The sequence below is a fragment of the Anopheles cruzii genome, chromosome 2 (assembly GCF_943734635.1).
Source record: "Anopheles cruzii chromosome 2, idAnoCruzAS_RS32_06, whole genome shotgun sequence".
Classification (NCBI taxonomy): domain Eukaryota; kingdom Metazoa; phylum Arthropoda; class Insecta; order Diptera; family Culicidae; genus Anopheles; species Anopheles cruzii.
The window spans coordinates 21673245-21695214 of NC_069144.1; the positions used below are offsets into that span (position 1 = coordinate 21673245).

General features: G+C 50.5%; 1 protein-coding gene across 1 annotated transcript; it reads left to right on the forward strand.

The window, feature by feature from the left end:
• Nucleotides 1-958: 958 nt before the first annotated feature.
• On the forward strand, nucleotides 959-5657 carry LOC128268678 (protein gooseberry-like). Its single transcript, XM_053005855.1, has 3 exons — nucleotides 959-1013; nucleotides 4041-5385; nucleotides 5489-5657. Exons 1-3 carry the CDS (start codon nucleotides 959-961, stop codon nucleotides 5655-5657), a joined length of 1569 nt encoding a protein of 522 aa, XP_052861815.1.
• Nucleotides 5658-21970: the final 16313 nt, after the last annotated feature.

The following is a 21970-nucleotide window of genomic DNA, read 5'->3' on the forward strand; positions in this document are numbered from 1 at the left end:
GTGATAAATTAGTAATTAAAATCGACACCATTCTATTGCTCGCCTCGACTCCCGGCTCCTCCGTTTATTAATTGATCCTTGCGGACGTTACCAAAACGAAGTGTGTGTGTGTGCGTTGTGTTAAGGACATTCCTCAAATAAACACCCAACCGAGGCAACCGACGGCGGGCAACATCAAAGGACACGACCACCGACGGGACGGGTGTGAACAACAGATCCTTTGTGGCGCTGATGGCCACGGATCGGGCGCGCATTTGTCAACCAGGCCAACTAAGTTGACATTAATTTTCCTCCGTTGGTGGCCCCGCCACACACACACACACACGCAACCCTCACACTGTGACCACACACAACCACCGGAGGGCCCGACCCAACCAATCCGGGCGCTCGGCGTGGGTTTGATCGATTTTCGGAGCGACTCGACGAACTCGAGCCGCTTAAGTCACTCGGTGGGCGTGTCCTGCGCGAGCTTTGCGCGAGCTTTCGATGTGCGAAGGGAGCGCAGGATGTGGAAGAAGTGAAGCTGGAGATGAAAACGGGGCCGTGGAAAAGGCTCGGCTTCGGCTCAAACCTGTTGGCCGGCACCGACTCCGAATCAGTAAGGTGGCAGCTTTCCGACGGGCAGCATCTCTCTCTCGGGATCGGATCTTTTTCTTAAGACGCTGTTCGGAAAAGGAGTTTGAAGTTTGAGAACGAAAAAAGGTGATCTTCAGGGAAACTGGGTGACCCAACCGATCTCTGTCTGTGTCTTTGGTGTCGTTGTTGTTTTCGGGATCCTTCCGACCATTTGTGTGACAAGTGAGCGAGACCGTGAGCCGAAGTGAGCCGTTGAGACTGTGGCCGAAGGACGATCAGAGAGAACGATCAGAGTGTGTGGCGAGGACGAAAAGGAGGCCGAGAAGAGCGTGCGTGATTTGTGGAGGACGTCAAGTGTCAAGGACACGCGATCTGAGCAACGATGGCTGTCGCTAGCCTAAACATGTCGCCGATCTTCAGTGGCTACCCGTTCCAAGGTAAGTGATCGAGATTGCCGACGGCTTTCGGTCGGCCGAGAGCGCACGGCCATAAATCATCCCCGGGGAGGGTGTGAACGAATATCGTAATATCTCGATATCGATAATTACGACAGCTGCAGGGTCCAAGTCCAGGGGGATCATAGCCCGGGATCATAGCCCGGGAACTGATAGTTGCACCATTAATTGTGCGCCGAGAGACGCCGAGTTGGCATACGGTTGGCGGGCGCGATCCCGAGAAGGATCGCTCGCATATCCTTTACCCAGATTCGGCCGCCTTTATTCGGGACCGTTTTCGGGCCGGGGACCCAAGATTAATGACCACAAATATGTTACTTGTCCCCTGGGCCGGGTCGCGCGCCTGCGCACTTCTTTCAATTAGCCGCCTAATAGGATTCGAACAATGATTCACCTCACAATGCAAACCACTCGGGATGGGGCTATTCTACTAAACTACCCGCGGTCCACCGGGAAAGGTTCCAAAAGCGTTCCAGACCCGAAGTCAGAAAGTGCCCTGTTGTAGATCAGGGATTAAGATACGGCTAAAGCCAATCCCACCTTCCGCCACTGGAGGACCTCAGCCTCAACGAGAGCGAGAGGGCCTTTGCGGGCGTGCGCTCGCCTCTGTGTGTGTGTGTGTGTGTGATCGTAAAATCCGACAGACAGTTTGGCGCGTCTGAGAAAGGGCCTCCGAGAGAGATCTTCGCTGATGATGCTGCTGATCACGGTGCGCGGTCCGCGGTCGAGCATCTCCCGTCGGTCCGTTCTTCGGCTTCTCTTGCTTTCGCGCGTCCTTCTGCTACGTCGCTCCTCGTCTCCCGTGTGCCGCACCGCCCCTGCGGCTGGAACCCGGTGGGGGGCGGCAATATTTCTTTGATCTTATTTTAGTAATTCCTGTTTTTCAACACACAACACAACACAACACACTCATCTCATCGCGCCGCGCCGCGCCAAACGTGTTCGCGCGCGTCACATTCCACACGCCACACGGCCACGCCATACGGTACGACCTCCGTTGGCCCAGGGAAGTTGCTGGAAGTCTGCTGGCGATGCTTCATAATGATAATGTAATGGGTGCCCCGGAATATTTTATTACCTTTCTTCGGCCGGCGCAGAGCCCGTGGCCCGGGTCCGGGTGGCGTCGTTATTTTCGGTCGTGATCGGCGGCGGCGGCCGCGGCGGCGCTGGTGGCTCCGGGTCCGGTCCGGCTTTCAACGCCGCCATGCGTCATCTCGCAAGACACCACGGTACGCCATACGCCACCCCGCGTGCGCGCGCGCGCGTGAAATAAATCGCCAGGAATTTATTGACTCCCAGGCGGGATCGCCAGGAATTTATTGGCTCCAGGATGGACTTTTTGCCTGCCTGGGCTGATCGCATTCCAGGGCGTCCGATCTCTCGCGATCGCTCTCTCTCCCTCTCTCTCTTTCGCTCCCGTGGAATAATAATTTATACCGATATTTAATATATTTATAAACTAAAAATGATCAATTTATATGATAAAGCACTTGGCGGCCGCGGTCTGGACTTGGCTGGGGACCAAAAAGACCAAAACTCGCTTAATTCGGCGATCGTTCCTCCGTGTAGGCGAAGCGACGAGGAACTCAAGACCCCCTCTCTCATGCCCCCTTCCCCAGGGAGGGCGCATCGATCGCGGTACATTTTAATCAATTGATCAAAAACCGTTCCGATCTCCGCGCGAGGTCCGGATCTTGGTGCCCCAGGAGTTGCGCGTGAAGTGTTTAATGAAACTTCAACACCCTCCGCCGGCGACGTAAAAGGGGGGGGGGCGCGGCCATTTATCTTCTCAACGCCTCAATGGGGCCGGCCGGACCACTCGCGCACTTTATCTCTGTCACCTTCGGAGGTATCACCGAACGGGGATTTATTGGAATATTCGACGGTCCCGGGCCCGCGGGGGACAGCTACGACGTGTGGTGGTAGCGCTTCCGTGGAGGGGCCCCCGATTGAGTGATCGCTGGTCGCGGGTGTTGTTGAGATGCAAAGTATCTCTGGGGTAGGTCTCTCCCCAACAGTGTGCGCGGCCCCCAATCGAATCGGAGATCAAACATCGTGATCGGTGCGCGCAGGGCTGTAATTACGTGTTACGCTGGGCGGCAGGAGGCAGTAGGTAATTCATGCGCACCCCACGATCGATAGCTGGCCCCCGTCCTGATAGGAGGGCAGACCCTGATCGACGATCCCAACGGTCGGTCCCGATCAGCCCGGTGAGGCTCCCATGATGAAGAATGCCAAATGATGCTCCCGCCAGTTTCCGAACCACCAGAAGTCCGAATCCGGACGGTTTGTTTCTAACCTCTGTTGGACGCTCTCTTGTTTATCTTGATACACGCTCGTTGTCTGCCGTCCCTTGCCGGCACCTTCCGGACGTTGGAGCCATTAGGAGTCCGCGTGTCGTTGATACGGCCGTCGGTACCATTAACTTCTAATTAGGCTACCGAGCGCGGCCCCAAGAGGCCCGCTTCCCCTGACAGGTAGCCTGCGAAGAGCGTGATGATAAATGAACCTGAGGCGGACGGCCCCAAAAATGGGCATCTCCAGACGGGGCAGAGCCCAAGTCGGCGGAACCGGTAGCCTAATGACCCCCGGGGGGGTGGATGCCGCCATTTTGACGGCTCGGAGATCCTGCGATGTAATTGATTACGACTTACGGTCCGGCCCAAGCCACCGGTCAAAAACCGCACGGGCGAAGCCAGCTCTTCCAGCTAGTTGGGTTTGGAACTTTCCCAGACCTATAGGTCTCCGGGTAGTTGGGACGGGTTTCATTCCGGAACCGGAATGGGCGATCCCGAGGGCGGAAGCAGTTTAATTGGTTTCTCTATGTTCCAATCGACCAATCCCTGTCATCCCCGAACAGTGTTTCACACCCTTGTCGATCCCTGGGCCGCGTTTCTTCATTCTCCTACTTCCTGATCCTCGCGATGCGCGCGGTCTTTGATGGCGTTTCTTCTTCTTCGACCTTCCGTCTAACTCGGTGCTCTCTCTCTCTCTGCTTTCTTGCTCCAGGTCAGGGACGCGTCAACCAGCTGGGCGGAGTGTTCATCAATGGGCGCCCTCTGCCGAACCACATCCGGCTACGGATCGTCGAGATGGCGGCGTCCGGGGTCCGTCCGTGCGTGATCTCGCGTCAGTTGCGCGTCTCACACGGCTGCGTGTCGAAGATCCTGAACCGCTACCAGGAGACGGGGTCGATCCGGCCGGGCGTAATCGGCGGCTCGAAACCACGCGTCTCGACACCCGAGATCGAGCTCCGGATCGAGGAGCTGCGCAAGGTAAACCCGGGCATCTTCAGCTGGGAGATCCGCGACCGTCTGATCAAGGACGGGCTGTGCGATAAGACGACGGCCCCATCGGTCAGCTCGATCAGTCGGCTGCTGCGTGGCGGCGGCCGTCGGGACGACTCCATCGGCGGTCTAGCGGAGCTACGCGGGAACCACTCGATCAACGGCATCCTGGGTGGGTCATCGTGCGACGAAGACTCCGACACCGAGTCGGAACCGGGCATCACGCTGAAGCGCAAGCAGCGCCGCTGCCGGACCACCTTCAACGGGGACCAGCTGGAGGCGCTCGAGGTTGCGTTCGCCCGCACCCAGTACCCGGACGTGTACACTCGGGAGGAGCTCGCCCAGAAGACGAAGTTGACGGAGGCCCGCGTTCAGGTGTGGTTCTCCAATCGGCGGGCCCGACTCCGGAAGCACATGAGCTCTCAGCAGATGTACCCGTCGGCGGCCCAGTATCAGGTGCCGTTCGAGCATCAAGGATCGGGATCACCGATGGGAGCCGCCGCAGCGGCCGCCGCTGCAGCCGCTGCCGGGTTCCCGGGCTCGATGACGCCAGCCTGGGCCGCCCAGTACTCGTCCGCCGGCCCCGGCCAACCCTCGGCGTCGATGCACGCCCCGACGCAAACCTCCTACAATCCGCTGGCCCAGACCATGATGCATCCGACGTCCGCGACCATGAGTCCGCCCGCGTCCATGAGCCCCCCGAGCTCGGTCAGTCCGCCAGTGTCCCACGTGGGAGGCGCCCCGTCCACCTCGGTGTCCCCGGTACCACACCACGCCAACCACGGAGTCCAGATGGCCCAGAACCACGGTGTTTCGGCGGCTCCGCCGCCCGGTGGCTACAACTACTTCTCGACGATGCTGGACAACGGCACCCAGCACGGAGCCAGCATGGCCGACCACCACCATCACGCTGCTGCCGCCGCCGCCCACCATCACCAGGCCCAGGCTGCGGCCCAGTCCTACGCCGTCGCCGTGGCCGGTGGCTACTCCTCGGCGGCGGCCGGCGCCAACGTGGACGCCGCCGTGGCTTCCCACCAGAAGTCCGCCAGCGATTGGGACGCCTACAGGTAGGTTACTTGCGCCACTTCGCTGCCCAAGAAGCCGAAGCCACCCAGCCGAAGCCGGCCAGTAACTAATGAACCCTTTCTCTCTCTCTCTCGCCATCTCCAGCACGTTCTTCTCGAACAACATGGGCCACCATCACGCGGCACACCATCATCATCCGCACGCCGCTTCGGCGGCGCACTACCAATCGGCCGCGCTGGCCGCCGAGGCCAAGTCCGGCTATCCCTACTTCGGGCAGCTCGGAGGTCTGGAGATGAGCCGTCTGCACTGCTGAGTCGGTGTCGGTCACTGTAAGGATGGGAGAGGAAGATTGTAAAATAGCGAGCTCCACGCGGAGCAAGAATACGTAAGGTACATCCGGTATACTAAGGAACACACCCCGGGGCCACGGGTGACCTGCCGTTTGAGTTGAGTCGAGACTCTCTTCCGCGCGGTTAGAATCTTAGGCCACTAGAGTTAGGATCTGTTAGGTGTAAGCACACTATTCGATAGTAGAAACCGAGGCTGCTGCTGCCGCCGAGCGAGGTTTTGTAGATCAAAACGACCTTCGGAGGAGCTGACTTCCGAGCTGCCTTCCCCAGCTTGCTCAAAGGTCTCGCGCAGCTCTGGTGCTCAAGAGGGCAGGGCATACGGGCATTAGGCTATATTTATACTACAGAATAGAGGAATGAACTGACTAGTGGATAAGAAATAATTATAAAATATTTGAAATAAACTCTTACGCTACATAAACTTTAATTATCAAACTGTTTCGGGACTTATTTCCACACACAAACTGTTGGGGGATTTGTAGCCGCAAACCGTAACCGGAGTTGGAATGCCGTTCGAGTACTTTTCGAGTTGGAACGTTGTGGTCTGCGCGATGGAACTGTGGTAGTTCTTGTGGTCAAAACTTCCAACACACACACGAGCCACGAGCTCGATAAAGGGTATCACTCCCAGTTCTGGTTGTGTAGGACTTTGTTTAACTGCAATCAAAACCGGGTCCTTAGCGGCGTTCGGGGCACGGTTTTGTGGTTTTATCATCCCGAGCCAATGTGGCCCAGTGGTCCAAACATTTCAATTATTGCCGAAACCACAGAGGGCAAAGCGGTTGAAACAAGGGCCACCACGAACGGGATGTCCGGTACCGCAAGGTATTTCGATTGAAGTAGATTCCATCAAACTTTTACCTATATCCAATCAATTAATTAAAATTATAATCACTAGTCTTTGGTGGGTTTTCGAGCATTGCCTTCAATGGAGCAGGGTGGTCCATTTTGTAGTTTTGAAATTAATCGTTGAATTGAATTGTTGTATGCATCGTTTATCAACAAAACATTGTACTCAAATTGTTAAAACTAACTACAAACGTAGGGATTGAAATTCAAATACGTTTCGAGTCTTTGGAAGTGATTTATAATCGTCCTACTCGTTAAAATCGTTTTACTTCACAGTACATTGGAAAATTTGAAGAAACCTGTACAGTTTTAAATATTCAGGAATCCTTCATAATGTACGTAGAGCTAAAAATATCGCCACTGTAAAGGCAAATGTGGCCAAATGTGGCACTCTAACATGTCAATACCACTTTTGCAGAATGATTTATATTTATCTTCAAAATAGGCCTTAGTTTCCGCGATAACTTCTTCATTCGATCGAAATTTCCTCAGCATGAGCATTTCTTGAGGCCAGTGAACAACCAGAAGTCGCTGGGAGCCAAATCTACAACGAATAGGGATATGTTTGTTTCTGATGGAGTGGAGTCCTTATAACACTTTTCGAGCCATTGCTTCGCTTCAACGGTATTTTTTCTCTTCAAGAAGCAGTGAAATTATGTTTGATCAGTATGATTTCTATTGATTGATTGATTCAGTTCGATAAATTCGAACTCTTCCTCAATTACGAGCGTCAACTCCTGCTAAGTATGTTTCCGCTTTACCTACACATACTACTCTAGAAAAACCTCTCATTTTTTTCCTACCAAAAGTGTCTATAAACCAAATAGACGTTCAACGGGATTGTAAACCCGCTAAAGGATATCCCATAAACCATTTCAGCCTGAATTGGGCCGATTGAGAGTCAGCCAGTTCTTTATCGTATCGCAACCCGGAAACGACAGTTTGGGGTGCTTCTCGTTGTCACATTGTTCGCATTTCTTAGACCAGATTTCCCCCGCGAAGCCATACCAGGCTCTTCGCCAAGACGAGGCAATTCACCTCATAATTGATTCCGCTCTTTCGTCGTCTTCGTTTTTTTTATTGCTTTCCCATACAGCTCCGAGTTATGAACCAGAGCATTGCGCAATAAACGCGCGTTTTGTCCACCAAAGCATCAAACGGTTGTCTTCATTCCTCTTGACATCGGCACGTACGCGGGAGGTTCTCCCGGGGCAACGGAAGGCCGCGCGACAATGCTCGGTCCAAGAGTTCTTCGTCTGCTAGGTCATGTCGCAACGAGGAGGACTGAAAAAATGAAAAAACCGGACACAAACCGAAATGCAAAATATTTATTACCAATCATCCAATAGAACCTGGAAGGAGCCTGGTCCCGTCCTGTCAGAGACTCGTATCCGAGAGCGACGTGCGGACATATTTATGGCTTGCCAAAGCGAGGGGTTGTAAACTGTTTATTTAACCTTGTTATCGCCACTGGATACGCCATCCCGACCGACCGGACCCCGTGACTGGAGGGCCTGCTAGATGCCTTCACGGAGGACACCCTGGATGCCCGGAACCCTGCCCGGAGGTTCCGAGGAAACGGAGCTAGACAAACAGACCGAGAGAGAGCGAGAGCGAGAGAACTTCCATAAAACTGCGAGTCCTTTTTCTTGGGCCACGGAGACCTTCGCTGGAACTCGCAGTGGTTCCTCTTGGACGGAACGGGGCTCGACGAAGCAGTGGCAGGGAAAAAAACAGCGGACGCAAAAGGACACCCGATGGGCAGACGGAATGTTGGCAAAGCTTACAGCTCATTATCATTCTTCGGGGCATGCTTTTTGCGCTGCGCCGTTGCCTTGAAAGTCGCTCAACTCTCCTCGCCCAGCCAGCCGGTCACCAGCCGCTGGCCGACGTATCCTTGCGGACGATGGCCTCCAGCCTTGGAGCGACGAACGGAGATCCGGGCAGCAGCAGCACCACTGTGAGCCGGATTGTTCACATTTCAACACTCGCCCCCGGGGGTGGCCAAATTGCTGCTCCGGGGTTGGTTTTCTGTCTCTTCCTTCACCACACGGCATCATCATCATCGTCGTCATCATCGGCATCTCGTCGGATGGTGACGACGACGGGTGGGCTCCGAACATCGAGGACCTTCAAGGATGCGTTGGGCCTTGGGCGCGCCAGGGCAACAATATTTTGTCACAGTTCGCCGCGCTGCCGGGCTGGGATCCCTGGAGAAGTGCTCAGCGCGAGAGAGAGAGGGGTTTTCGGGAGGCCCGCAGAGGACATCCCAGGCCGCCCGGGGCGCTCGGAGAGGTACGTAGTTCACGCAGCGCGGAGAGGAGCCCGAAATTAGTGGAAATTAATGAATTTTCTGGTTTCACGGGTATAACGGTCGTTGTCGTTGACCGGGGCTTTTTGTTTTTATTCGACGTCTCGGTCCTCCTTGGTTCCTCGGGGCGCGGGGTAGGTGCTTCCCGGTACACTACCGGTCCCCGGGACCGGAGGATGAATGTCGCAGTGCAGTAGCGGCCGCCGTATGAGTAGGAAGTGCGAAGGACGAATGCGCTTCCCGCATTTCGGAGAGCGCTGTGGGATGGAAATCGTTGTCCTTGTTCATCGAACTACTGGACTTTTGTTTGAAGGGGTCCCTGACAGATTTCTTGCACTGCAATCAGTAGCTACTGAGTCTAGGACACCGAAATGGATTTCTGCTACTACGCTGTTTTGCTACTTTGGTGTTTCAACTTGGTAAATGCTCATCGGGATTTAGTTTGTTCCCTTCAAAGAAATCTTTTGCGAATATCGTGGATGTGCATTTAATTATAAACTAGCTGTTCCTGGCGCGCGTCGCTACGCCTCATTTGATCCTCATTCCTCGATTGACCTGCGTTTCAGAGGATCGGACTTCCTGGCTTCCTGATCGGTTTCCCTTCTCGCTTTCCGTTGTGTACATGCCAAAACTCGCATCAGCTGAATTTGGCTCAAATTGCTTGAAAACTATCCGAGTTTTGCTCAATTTTACCTAGTGTTTGTATGGGAGCGCACCTCCCCGCAGGTGTGGGAGCGTCGCACTGTCTTTTGTTCACTGTCCGGTGTTACAAAACTACGCACGCTGTGCAAAATTTCACGCGGATTGGTTCAGTAGTTTCGGAGACAAAGCGGAAGAGACGACGAAAATCCAAGAAAAACGAGTAATTTTTGGAGAAATCCGAAACCCGAAAAATCCTAAATTTGACTAGGGTAGCAGGATGGACTAGTAAGTAACACCAGTTACTTGCATGTAATATTGCACGCGACATTGTATGCAAGTCATTGATGCTACCTACCAGTCGCTTCTATTCTCCTAGTGATTTTGCGGCTCGAGAAAACCGATTTGTTTCGGGCCATCTGCCCGGGACGTCGAACTTTTGACGAATGTTTGTGGCGTATTTTTCCGATTACAAAAAATTACCACACACTGGCAGCATGTTACGGAAACTCCCAAGAAACTGAAATGGCTAAGAAGTGGCACAGCACGCGAAAACCTCTGCGTCAGGTCGAGAAGAAAAGCGCGAGTAGCGCTTGCCCAAATGTTTTCTCTGAAGCTTCCGACGGAAACTGATTTTCTTTCGTGCATTGCTACGAGTATTACCTTACTTTCCTCCCGCATTTATTTTGGCTGCTTCTAGCCGATCGCGCTCGACAGCTTGAGAAATCTCCGGCAAATCTACTGCTTTTCAGAGTTCGTATGAAAAAGTATCTCGGGTAGAAATCATAACGGATACAATTGGTACGATGTTGTATGGTACGATATTTAACATTTGGTAAAAGGGATGTCAAGAGCATCGGAATTCTTCAAAACGGAAGGTTTTTTTTTAGTCGAGCTCCAAATGGGGGTTTCCTTGGTGACCTTCGTGGTTCACCTATTCTCTTCTTTACGCAACTTTGAAGAACTTTACAATCATGTTTACTTTGACATTCATTCCAAAAGCACCAGTGCCGTGTAGAGTGTTTGTTTCTCTTCATTTTCGATAGCAAAACATTGCCGAACACACTACAACAGATCCAGCCTGCAAATATGAAAGAACTCCTATCTATTCTTCATAAATTCATTATCTTGAATTTTGAAATATCTTCGTGAATCTTGACTCCTGACTCTTGAGCCTGTCCGTTGATCAATCTTGCAAGATAAGCTTTTATCATTTCCGACGATGATTGTGGCCATGTTGTTAACTATATTGGCATTGGTCAACATGGACGAAGAGGACATTCGAAAAGACCTTCTGTCAAAGTTTCTTCTGGGGGTCCATGATTCGGACATTCAAAGCGCTTGGTGATGAAGAAGATAATTTAACAGATGACAGCGAATATTTGCTTTTTTTATAATCATCTCATTCGTGTACTCGTTCGTGAGAAAAAGAGTAAGTCACGTAAACAGTCTTTGCGCGTTATTTTCCATGGTTAACTGTAACCGTTGGTTTATCGACCTTTTCGTGTCATCTTCGGATGGTGACATTATTAAAGATTTTTGTTGATGCTCTAACACAGTTGTTTAGGGTAATTCTCTTGGCACTCAAATATCGAGGCTTCTTACTAAGTTTGTGTGTAATCATTTTTAAAGTAATTCTATTCGTGTCTTACATGGTTCTTAAAGTTATCTTTAATCGCCCATGGGAAGCAATTGCCAGCTATCTTCAGCAGGCGATTTCGGCATGAATTTATCTATTCTTTTCTCACAATAGCAAAGAAATTGTTTAACCATTTTAGTTGACCGACTTAAGAGTGTAACATTGTGAAAACCCTCGAAAGCCTCGGAAAGTGCCCCGAACGTAATCTCAATAACAGTTTCAAATTTCATTAACCATTCCGCCGGGGGCTGCTGCTGAAGCTAATGAACAGTCATTACTATTGTCATCAATTGTTCGCCTTTTTCTTGTTCGACACAAAAAGTACACCGAAACCTTCGAAGCAAACCCACAGAAAAGAAGGACACAATCACTGGACAATTGGCTCGGTCACCAGTAATTGCACTCGGTGAATCGGGTTCGGCGCGAGTTGTTTGTTTGAGCGGTCGTTAATGGAACGAAACCTCGGAGCCTTTTCCGTTGCTCACTTTTTCCAATTTCTTCCCAACCTTTCATCTCCAACTGACCAGATAAGCTGCTAGCAGCAGCAGCCACATGAGAGACCATCACTCACATGTGCGTATGTGATCCTTCGCCCGGACGGCGGAATGTTTGGCGAGTGTTTTCATGTTTGAAACAAAGCTCGCCACGCATCGGTGCATCGGCGGCGTGATCCTAAGCATATGTGCCAATGTATGTGGCGCAGTAAATTAAGCGCAACCGGCCGAGTTTGGCGAGGCGATTGAGTGCAACCTCCGAAGGACCGCTCCTAGCTCCGTCGGGATGAGCAGTTAATCCGGACGGGCGATCCTTGCCCGGGGGGTGATTACGTTTGCTCATCCACTTACCGGGCCGAAGGGCCTCTCACATATGATCCAGCCAGGATTCAGCCGGGTGTCATCCGGTCGGAATGTGGTCATTCGAGCGGAAACGGAACGCTCTTTTGGCAAGCCTAATTCGGTTTCGTCTCTCGCTCGAAAGGGATACATCTCGCCAGCCAACACAGGGCCAACAGCCGAACTGTGTGTTGCGAAACGTAATCTTTCTTTGTCTGAATTCAATTAACGTCTTGAGTGCGCCGCAGTGCAATTGAATGCGCTTCCAGGGCTAAGTCGTGTAAGTAAATTAAAATTGGAAAAGTGTGACACTCCTCGGCCGGAATCTCCGTACCCGAACGGGAAGGGGCAAGGCCGGTTAAGAGGATGAGAGCATCTTCCCTTCGGTGTTGCATAAATTCTTTGCAGGCCAATTCGTTCTGGAGAGCTCTCTCCCTCTCGGCAGAAGCTTCTTGGCAACTAGACCGATGTCTGAGTCGTTCGTTATCTTGTTCGGTCCGTTATCCGAACGATATTTCGAACGTCAGACAATCTTCTCAGGGGGTCCAACCGGTGGCGGTGTCTTAATTCTCCGATTGGCCACGCCGGAAATTTCTACAAGATCTCGAACTTTGCCAGGCTGCCCAGATAGACGGGAAGGTATCGAGGCTGTGGCCCGACATCCGGAAACTCCGTGCTGTTATCTTCACGGAGTGGTAGGATTTAATATCAGATTTGTTCGGTCCTACTGTCCGGCCGCAGCTGTCAGGAACGTGCTGCACACGTGGTCCGATTTAGGAAATTAAGAGCCCAAATGGTGTGACGAAACTGCACCTGCACCTGCTCGCTGCAAGCGGGTCCGATCCTTAAACGCTTAAACACCGCCGCCCTAGCGATAATGAACCCGAGTTTGGGCTTCGAACAAAAAACCTGGACGATACCTTGGCGGGCCTTGGCTCTGCCATGAGCAGAGCCATAATGCAGGACGTGCGCTCTATCAAATTAATATCCTCTACCCTGCTAATCATCCTCTTGATTATCATCGTCATCGGCCGAGTGACCCGAGTAGCTTCCGTCTAATAGTCCCCGCCGCCCGGGGAAAGCGGTTGGTCTTTAGCGGTTTATTTAGCAAACGACGAGCAGGAGCACCACCAACACGTCTTCGTTCGGCGTTTTTCGTCGGCGTTTTTCGTCCCCGTTATCCGGCGGGGTCCACTGTTTTTACTTCTCGCTCCTGTTTTTAATAACACGGAGTTGAAGGCGGATGGATGGGCTAATGACAGAGACCGGGCCCCGGGGTCCGGGCAGGCCAGCTCTTTCTGCTGGGTTCGATGCTGATAAGTCAATCATTTTGAGATTGTTTTGAGCAACATCCTCGTCCGGGATGCAATGCGTGCGCTGATTGGGTTGTTAGTTTTTCTGGCGGTAGCTCATAGCTGGAAGTAAGCTGGCACGCTGGCAGAGACATGATATCCTCCAAGGCGTGTGCCTCGTGCGGATTGATAGGTGACTTTCGGCTTTCGATTATGTGTTTAGTGGCGTCTTCAATATCTGGAAATATCATGGTTCGGTTGCAAGCAATTTTAAAGCTTAACTTTCAACAGCTTTGCAGAACTTCGAACTGGAATTGGAAATAACGTTATTGGTCGAGACTAAAACGAGCTGCAAAACAACTTGCTGTGTGGGTTAAGAGCTTGGGGATTTTCAAATAGGTAGCGTCTCGGAAAAATAAACATACTTAAATTGGAGAGGTTTGTTTGGCTTTGAGTTTTGTTTTGAAATTTCATGATGCTCCATACACTCGTTTGTTGAAAAAGGTTGAAAAAGGTTAGTAATACGGAAATCGTAGCTGATTAGAAAGTAATCGTGGGCCTATAGCAAGTTTATCTCAATAAAAGGCACCTATGCACCTATGCATAAATATATAGAGGAATAACAAAATAAGTCCGAAAACTCGTGCCTTCACTAACAATCGTAGGGTTTTGCGCTCCATGTAATAAACAGGTGTTATCTAACGTTCTGATAAATTTGTTCAGGGCAAGAAAATCCATCAACTTTTCAGTAATCAACTGTTTAATCGATAAGCCTGTTAGTCCAGCGACATGTTTGCACTTTCTTCTGCTATCGTTGCTACAATTTCATCACCGCAACTGTGGGTTTCTATTGCTGGGACCCCAGAGCGATAATCAATAGGCAATGGCTCCATAATGTCCGGTCCTTACGAGGCTTACGAGTTTCATCGCGGAGGTTTCCATGAGCTTCGGACAAGTATATAAATTACTGTTCATCAACTTATAAAATAATTGCTTCTAATAGCACCGATCCCGCCCGTCGGCGCGGTTTTGAGTTCGTCAGTTCGTCGAGCGTCGTTCGGTTCCATATTTGGGACTCAAAGCGCTTTCTGGTGACCGGCGATCATCGCTTACGCCGACGACGGCGGTGGATTTGACTTTCGACCTAATGGCCACCCAACCCAACCCGGATTCGGTGATCGCAGGTATCATTCGTCATTCGCCGGCTGCGGCCGCCGTTTGACGTTCATTCGTCTTCGTCATCCCAGACGCAGATCATCACGATCACGTGTCGGAGGGCCACTTCAGGGTGGCCCTCCGAAAGTGGCGCGTACGGAGCGAATTTAGTCGCGGCGTCGTGCCCTCAATTGAACTGGCGAATGGTTTCGGAACGCACCAATTGCTGGACCTCCCCGAATGGTACCACGGGGTCCGATTGAGCTGCGAGATCGATAATTCGCCCGAGGGAGGGCTATTAAAGAGACGCGCGGGCCCTGTCCTTTGAAGGATAATTATCAGTTTTCATTTGGCCAGACGGTTGTTAGACAATTCGTTTGAGCTGCGCACTTTAAAGTCCCCAAAACTGTAGGGTTCTTTTCTTGTATTACAGGATAAGCTTCGAGAGTTAAAATATCCCCCAAAAAAAGAGTTGAAATTGAATTCATAAATTGGCTCCCCAATGCCGGCTTACAGGACTACATGCTTAAAGGTCCCGAAGCTCAGTGGTGTGTTCAGGGTTTTGGCGTTCCGGGCCCCGAAGGCAAAGTTATAAATCCCCTGTTAACTCCCAAGGCGGGTGGTTTAGAAGTATTGATTCACGGCTTCGTCGTCGGACATTGTGATGGGTCGGTGGACAGGGGGGGCATCGATTCGCAGCGTGTGCCTTCCTGGGTCGGTTCATAAATCACGCTATAAATTTTCATAAAACACTCTCCGAACACCGGAAACCCCGGCAGACCGGCTGAAGTGGTCGATGGTAACGACGACGACGCCTTCACTAAATGGACAACCCCCGAAAAGGACATTTTTGTGAACGACGTACGTTTCATTCTTAAACCGGCGTGGCTGCTCAGGCTGCTCCGCGAAAGGACCTGGGACTCCGTGGCCGTGGCCAACAAAACCAATAATGGCCTCCGGACACTTTACGACACTACTACCCAGCGCGAATGCAGCGTAAAGTCGTAAAATAATAAAAATGTGCATTTGTGGAAAGAATGTAACGAGGGAGTTGCAGTTCTCCCGGAAGGGAGTCACAGTCCCGCGCTCGGACTGTTCGACGAGGCTCTGTCGTCGACACAGGAATCGTCACCCTGTTGTGCAGAGCGAACGATGCAAACGAGGCAACGGAGGCTTCTCCTATTGCTTATTCTTTTTTTTCGCCTTTGTCCGATTAGACGCGCTGTCCGGTGCGAGTCCTGCTCTGTTCCGTCGGACCGAACCGATTATGGTTCGATCATGTGTCGCATACTTTGTTTGTCGCCGAACAGCCTGCGAGCCGAGCACTCATTTGGTCCAGGTTTGATGGATCAATAAAACTGCACACTTTACACGCTTCGTTTGCAGGATTGCATCAGTCTTTGCGCTTCTGCTGGCGCGACAAGGAGCGACAAAGGATCTTTCGAAGGGAATTCGTGGCCGGGGCTCGGTTTAGTCAGTCATCCCATAAATTTGTGCAAATTACACGACGACACGACGATGTGCCGAACCACAAGTTAACAAATGTTTTGATGTTTTGGAGCCCACTTCGCGAGGGAATCGCCAGGCAACAGTGTTCCTGGGGAAGCAATGGGAGAGATCGTACGCGGACAAAGTGCTGCAGTGTTCGATGCTATTTGGTAAGTTTTTGTAATATTTTACGGGGAGTAATCACGATTTGAGATCTACATAAGCGCGGAATTAAAATACCGTTAATTCACATCACAAGTTCGTTGTTCTATCACATAAATCAATGTACAGGGTTGTTTATTTTCTATTTTCAAAATACATAGTTCAATCAAAATTCTGATTTTGATTCTAATAATTTTGAATTTCTCTAGGATAGTAGGACGATTATGACGACCAAGCGTATTAAAGTTTAAATCCCCACTTTGATAGTAAGTTATACTATCAATTTTAACACGACGTTCTGGTGTTAATCGATTCATATTTTAAAATGGCGGACATTCGACTAAACATTTTATACTTGAAATGAATAACCTGTTCCCTGTGAAGTTCAGTTAAATCTTGCAACCTTATGGGATCTTCTTACCCATTCTGGCGCTGCCGTCAGTAGAGCGTGTTGTGCAGGTTAACCTTTTTGGCATCTAAATTTATCCAATTCTTCATGTTCAAATGTAAAAAAGGGAAAAAGCCGAAAGCCACCGGGGACGCTTCGCTGTAGGTAAATAATCTGCCGGTAATGTGGCGTGACAGACAGCTAAACATTGGGCCAAACAATTGCAAATGGGATGTGTCTCATTTCACCCGCCGTGAAAGCAATCATCTTCGGTGACATGCGTAAACGTCGTGAAGGTGTCCGGCTCGTTCGTGGCGTGGCCCCCGGTTCCTGTCGCATCCCTAAGACCGCAGTACTCCAGGGCAACCGATTCGGGAATGCGTTGCCGGCCGGGAAGTTCCAGTTTGTGACCTTTTTAACGGAAAACTTGTATCCGTAGGATATTGGCGGTGGCTTTGTTGGGCTTTGCAACAACGGGATGTTTCCAGCAGAAGCTTTTGGCAAAGTGACGAGGCTGCCGGATCATTGTCTGCCATGGGTTGACAGTTTTGTGCTACCTTCCCCTTTCTTTTTTTTTTTTGGCAAACTATACGAACATTTTTGTAACAAACTTTTTGAGTTACATGGATCGATGCGGGGTTTTTACTTCAATTTCGGCCCAATGCTGGACTTTGTTTGGACTTTGTGTGCGAAGTATGTTTCGATGTGACTCAACTAGAAGCAACTATTTGGAATGTTTCAAAATTCCACAATTGATTCATGTCAACAATAGTTTGATCTAAAATGGGTAAATGAAGGCTGTATGCTACAAACAGATAATTGTTAAAAATGTTTAACAATGATGCGTACATAAAGAGTTGAAACGCAACCGTTAAACGCTTATGCTTGTGCCAGCAACTGACATCTGTTCGATCATAACTGTAACAAGAATATTACTATAACTTTATATCCTTCATTTCTTTTCACATCTTTCATCTTTTATTAACTTAGTCAGATGGATACATTTCTTGAAGATTTTGAAACATCTTGTCTGTCCTCTTTTGATGTCCAATCTCCTCCAATGTTGGTCGAATGTCGCTTAAGGGTAACACATAATGTAAAACTTTTCAAATTAGCTATACATTTGAATTTGCCTTAAAGTCTGGAACCCAAAGACCTTTTTCCTTTGAAGGCCCCCTTTGGGGCACCATTTCGGAAAAGGACCACACCAAACGCCCCGCCATCGAACCCATGGTTGCCACATTGCTAACAAATTGCCCAACAGCACGCCGGGAACGACATTCCCGCTCCGGGGACTCATTTCCGTGCCTAATGGAACTATTAGCACCGAAATGTGTGTGTGTGTGTGTGTCCGCGGGCCAAATCCGGAGACCACCACCGGGTTGCGTGTAAGAGGTAGCGTACGAAACTCGAAGGATTTCGATCAAAAAATCAATTACAACCCGCCCGAAACCCACAAGCCTCGGGCCCGGGAAAGGGGTGGGTTCGAGCGGACGGAGTGGCTATCGAGCAATATCAACGCCTCTGATGAAGATCGAATGGGATGTAAATGATGATTGATACGCTGCGAGCTGATGTGTCTCTGCTCGGGGCGGCTCCGGGGCACCAACGTGGAGCCTCCGGATGCGTAGGCTTCCCTAGGGCTCGATGAAATCATTTGCCAGAGGCTCCCAACCCGGCGGGAAGGGGTTTTTAGGTCCAAACGGAATCGCCCGTGGCCAATGGAACCGTGGCCCGGGTGTTGATGATGCGCATCAAATATCGTGGCCCCAAATAGCAACCCACGAGTTCGTGAAGGGTGTACGTGTACACCACAGCCCGGTTTCTAGTGAGGCTTCCAAGAATTGGCCGGTCGGACGAAGTGATTTTGGACACTTTCTTATTGCTGGCCCAGAAACAGAGTGAAAGATGTTTTAATCATCAGCTAGCCAATTACTGCAGTCTCTCGCTGTTCTCGAGAGCCCTCGAGACAGTTAAGACAGCTGAGGTTTTTGTGGGAAATGTCTGAGTGAGATGAAGCTCGGCTCAAAACTGAGCTTTGCAACTAGACACAGGACTCTATTAATTTTTAATTTCCATTCACAGCTGCTCGACTCGTAACGTAAGGCAACCTGTTGGGCATAAGCAATGATCGATACCACCTAAGCTAGCGTTCAGAGCGTCGCAACGCGCCCGATCAAAGATCATATAATCTACGAAAACCATATTCACACCCTCGATCAAGTGTGTGCGCCCGCCAGGTTATCATTATTGTTATATATTGCCCGTTTAAAGTATTTTATAGACTGTTGAAGGGATCGCTCCGTACAATTTGAAGCAATCACGACACTTACACGGGCCGCTTATCAGTGTTGACAGAGTGGACTCCCGAGTGTTGCTGCTGCTGCTGCTGCTGCTAAGAAGCGTTGAAAATTTGCCAGAAAAACACGACCCACGGCCTGGCGCAAGTGTAGAAAGCGATATGGCCATAACTTTATCACTTTATCCTCCGCAGAGAGCGAGAGAGCCCGAGATCCTCGAGGCCCGCCGTTCGATCTTGATAGCGGCGCTCACGATCGACCGGTATCGAGCGCTTCTTCTGGTGGCTGCGGTCATCAATCAGAGCCGTCCCGGGCGAAGGAAGGACCCGTTGTCGGTCGTCGGTCGGCCAACCGAGCCCAACCGCTGGCTGGCTGGCTGGCTGGCTGGAAAGGAACGGAAAATGAAATCAAAACGTCGTCGCTGGGCGCAGAGTGCCGACAGGCCCCGAGTGCTGAGATGCATGAACGTGAGCAAATTATATGCCATAAAGTGTTGCAGTATGTAATCAAATTAAGGTGGCCCCGGCCCTTTAGTTATCTCCTGCAGCCGCAGCTGCAACTGCCGCCGCGGCCCCTCTCACCTCGCTCGGCGCAAGACCGAGGGCCAGAAATTGGACCAACGCCCAACGCGAGTCCGCGAGATGGGGCTGCAAAACAAAAAAACAATACTATCTGCGATCGGACCCGGCATCGCATCGTCTTGGGCGGAATCTTCGGCCTGGGATCGCCTTTCGATTTGGCCGCGCGCTTCGGCACAATTCAAAATCATCACAATTATGCGGGGTTTTGAGCGGAAAAAACCGGCGGGCTCGGGAGTGTGGCGTGTCCTGCGACTTACCCGCGTGATTACAGAGTGCAGCGGCGTGCCACAGCGTGTGATAGAATTGAGAAAGAGACGCACAGCACGGAGCTAGCGTGCACCGCAGAAAGAGAGCGAGAGAGAGAGGCGGTGAGGTTGCCGGTCCCGAGCCTTTGCCTAGGTGGTATGCAATTACTTTAACTTGCCCTGAAAATCGTCAATTGACTCTTGACGAGCCCTTTTCTGTGCCGTTTTTTCCGGTTTCGCATGGTGTTTTGTTTGCGTTTCTGGTGGAAGTGGAATTGCCCATATTTGCTGCGACCCAAGGACTACGATCCTTGCATTGAGCTGCACTTCGGCATGGGAATTGGCAGCGTTGCGATCGTTACGTAAGCGCAAACAGACGTGCGAGGAGAGTTTAAATGGTTTAGTTACACCGAATCCCAGTTTGGTGTTGTTTGTTTTGAATTGTCAGGATTGAATGCAAAGTATCAGTTTTTTTTTAAATAGAACAGCACAATAAAAAAAAACATAGAGAAAAAGTGAAACAATAAAAGGAAGCGAAAAGAAAATAATATTTTGAAACCAAAAACAACGACCTGATGCAAATAACTAAAGCTCATGTGTGTGAAAACGTTCTGCGTACTAGAAGCAATAAAAGTCTAAGAAATAGTAAAGAGTGAGTCAACATCTAATAAGTGTAATAAACTTCACTAAATGTAATATAAAAACAAACAAAAGCAGAAACAGAGTAAATAATATACACCTCTCACCTTTTGATTGCCACAACGTAAAAGAATAAATGTAGAAAGAGATGTAAAATGCAAAAAGTAAAACAGAAAATAGAAAAGAATATTAAAGCTAGTTAGTTCAAGGCAAATCCGGTAAGCATTTCATTCCTTTCGGACAAACTAAAGACATAAACCTGGAAAAGTAGAAATCAGTAGAGTCTTATCGAATAACAAAGTGGATTATTTCAATCTCAAAAGCAGTATTTATCAAACGCTTCTTAAATAACATCAAATTCTCTCGTTCGGTACAAAAATTGAACAAGAAAAATATGTATCTTTACTTTTAACTGAATCACAATGTAAGAAAAGGGGCTAGGATCCTAATAAAAAACTCGCTGTTTCGCTTCAACAAACTAGCGGCCAACAAATTTCTGGGCATCCCAATCATTGTGATCTGTAACAAAAACCTTAACATTGAGCAACAAAACCGCACCGGACTGGCGTTCGGACAAGTCTATTACGCTTACGGTTCCCACCGAACCAGGGCACGATGATTACGTCGGTGAATAGCGGGGTCCTTGAGAGTCGAGCACGGAAACAACAAATCAGTGAACAAACAGACGGTTTTCCACCTCCCAGATAGTCTCGGAAGCCACCCGTGAGAGCCCGGACTGTCCCGAGGACCGATCCACGGCCAGCCAGCCTGTGTGCCAGTGTCGCCTCTGGAACAGGTTGAGCAAACAGGTAGCGATGTGTGTGGTAAACCCCGAATGTGACTTCCGTCGTGCGGATAGCGCACGGCGGCGGCGGCGACCCGACCAAAAGATCCCGACGGCGGTTCGTAGCCCAAAACAGACATTCTCCGGCCATCATCTCCACACGGACCCATTTTGTCACTCCGGGCAAGCAGGGACCCGCCATCATATCCGTAGTTCACGGGGCTCACAGTAGTTCGAAACCTGTCGTCACACATTATTTATTATCAACTTTGTTCGATTCCGGGTTCCGACGAATGCCGACTCGTCGCCCAAGGCCCGAGTGGCCCCGGTGCGAAGGACAGGACGCTGGACGGATCTCTGGCCGGCCGCTCTGGACCGCCGGGATCGGTGTGTTTGCTGCTGCTCCGGGCCGCCGGGAGGCCACCCGCTGTCCGATCGTCCTTGTCGCCGTCGTCGTCGGTTGCGACAAAAGCCCGGACCGGAACGGATAATTAATGACTTTGCAATAGCCCTCATTTCGTACGCAAAATGAGACCAAGTTCGGTTCGGAAGCTCTTTTCCGTTTCGTGTTTTGTGTTTTTTTGCTTTCGTCGCTCTCGTCGGCGGAAACATGAGCTGGAATTAATTTGTTCGGCACTTTGTTAATTTGTTCGGCATGGTTCTGGCGTGCTGTCGAACGCTCCGGAGACTCTCCGGAGTAACACATGGCCATTCGAGGCCGTCCGGCATTGCTCCGTCCGTCCGTCATTTGTTAAGTGGTACGAATGTTGTTTTCGCTGCGCGCCGAAACACCTTCCGAGATCCGTTCCAGGATCGATAATGCCCCGAATGGCTGCGACGAATGGCTGCAACTTCCACAAACAGCTCACGTCGCACGGCCGTGCCTAAATCCATGCTGGCATATTAATTATGCGATTGCTGCAGCGCCCTGTCGAAACCAAATTGTGTAATGACTGCGGCGGACCATTAGC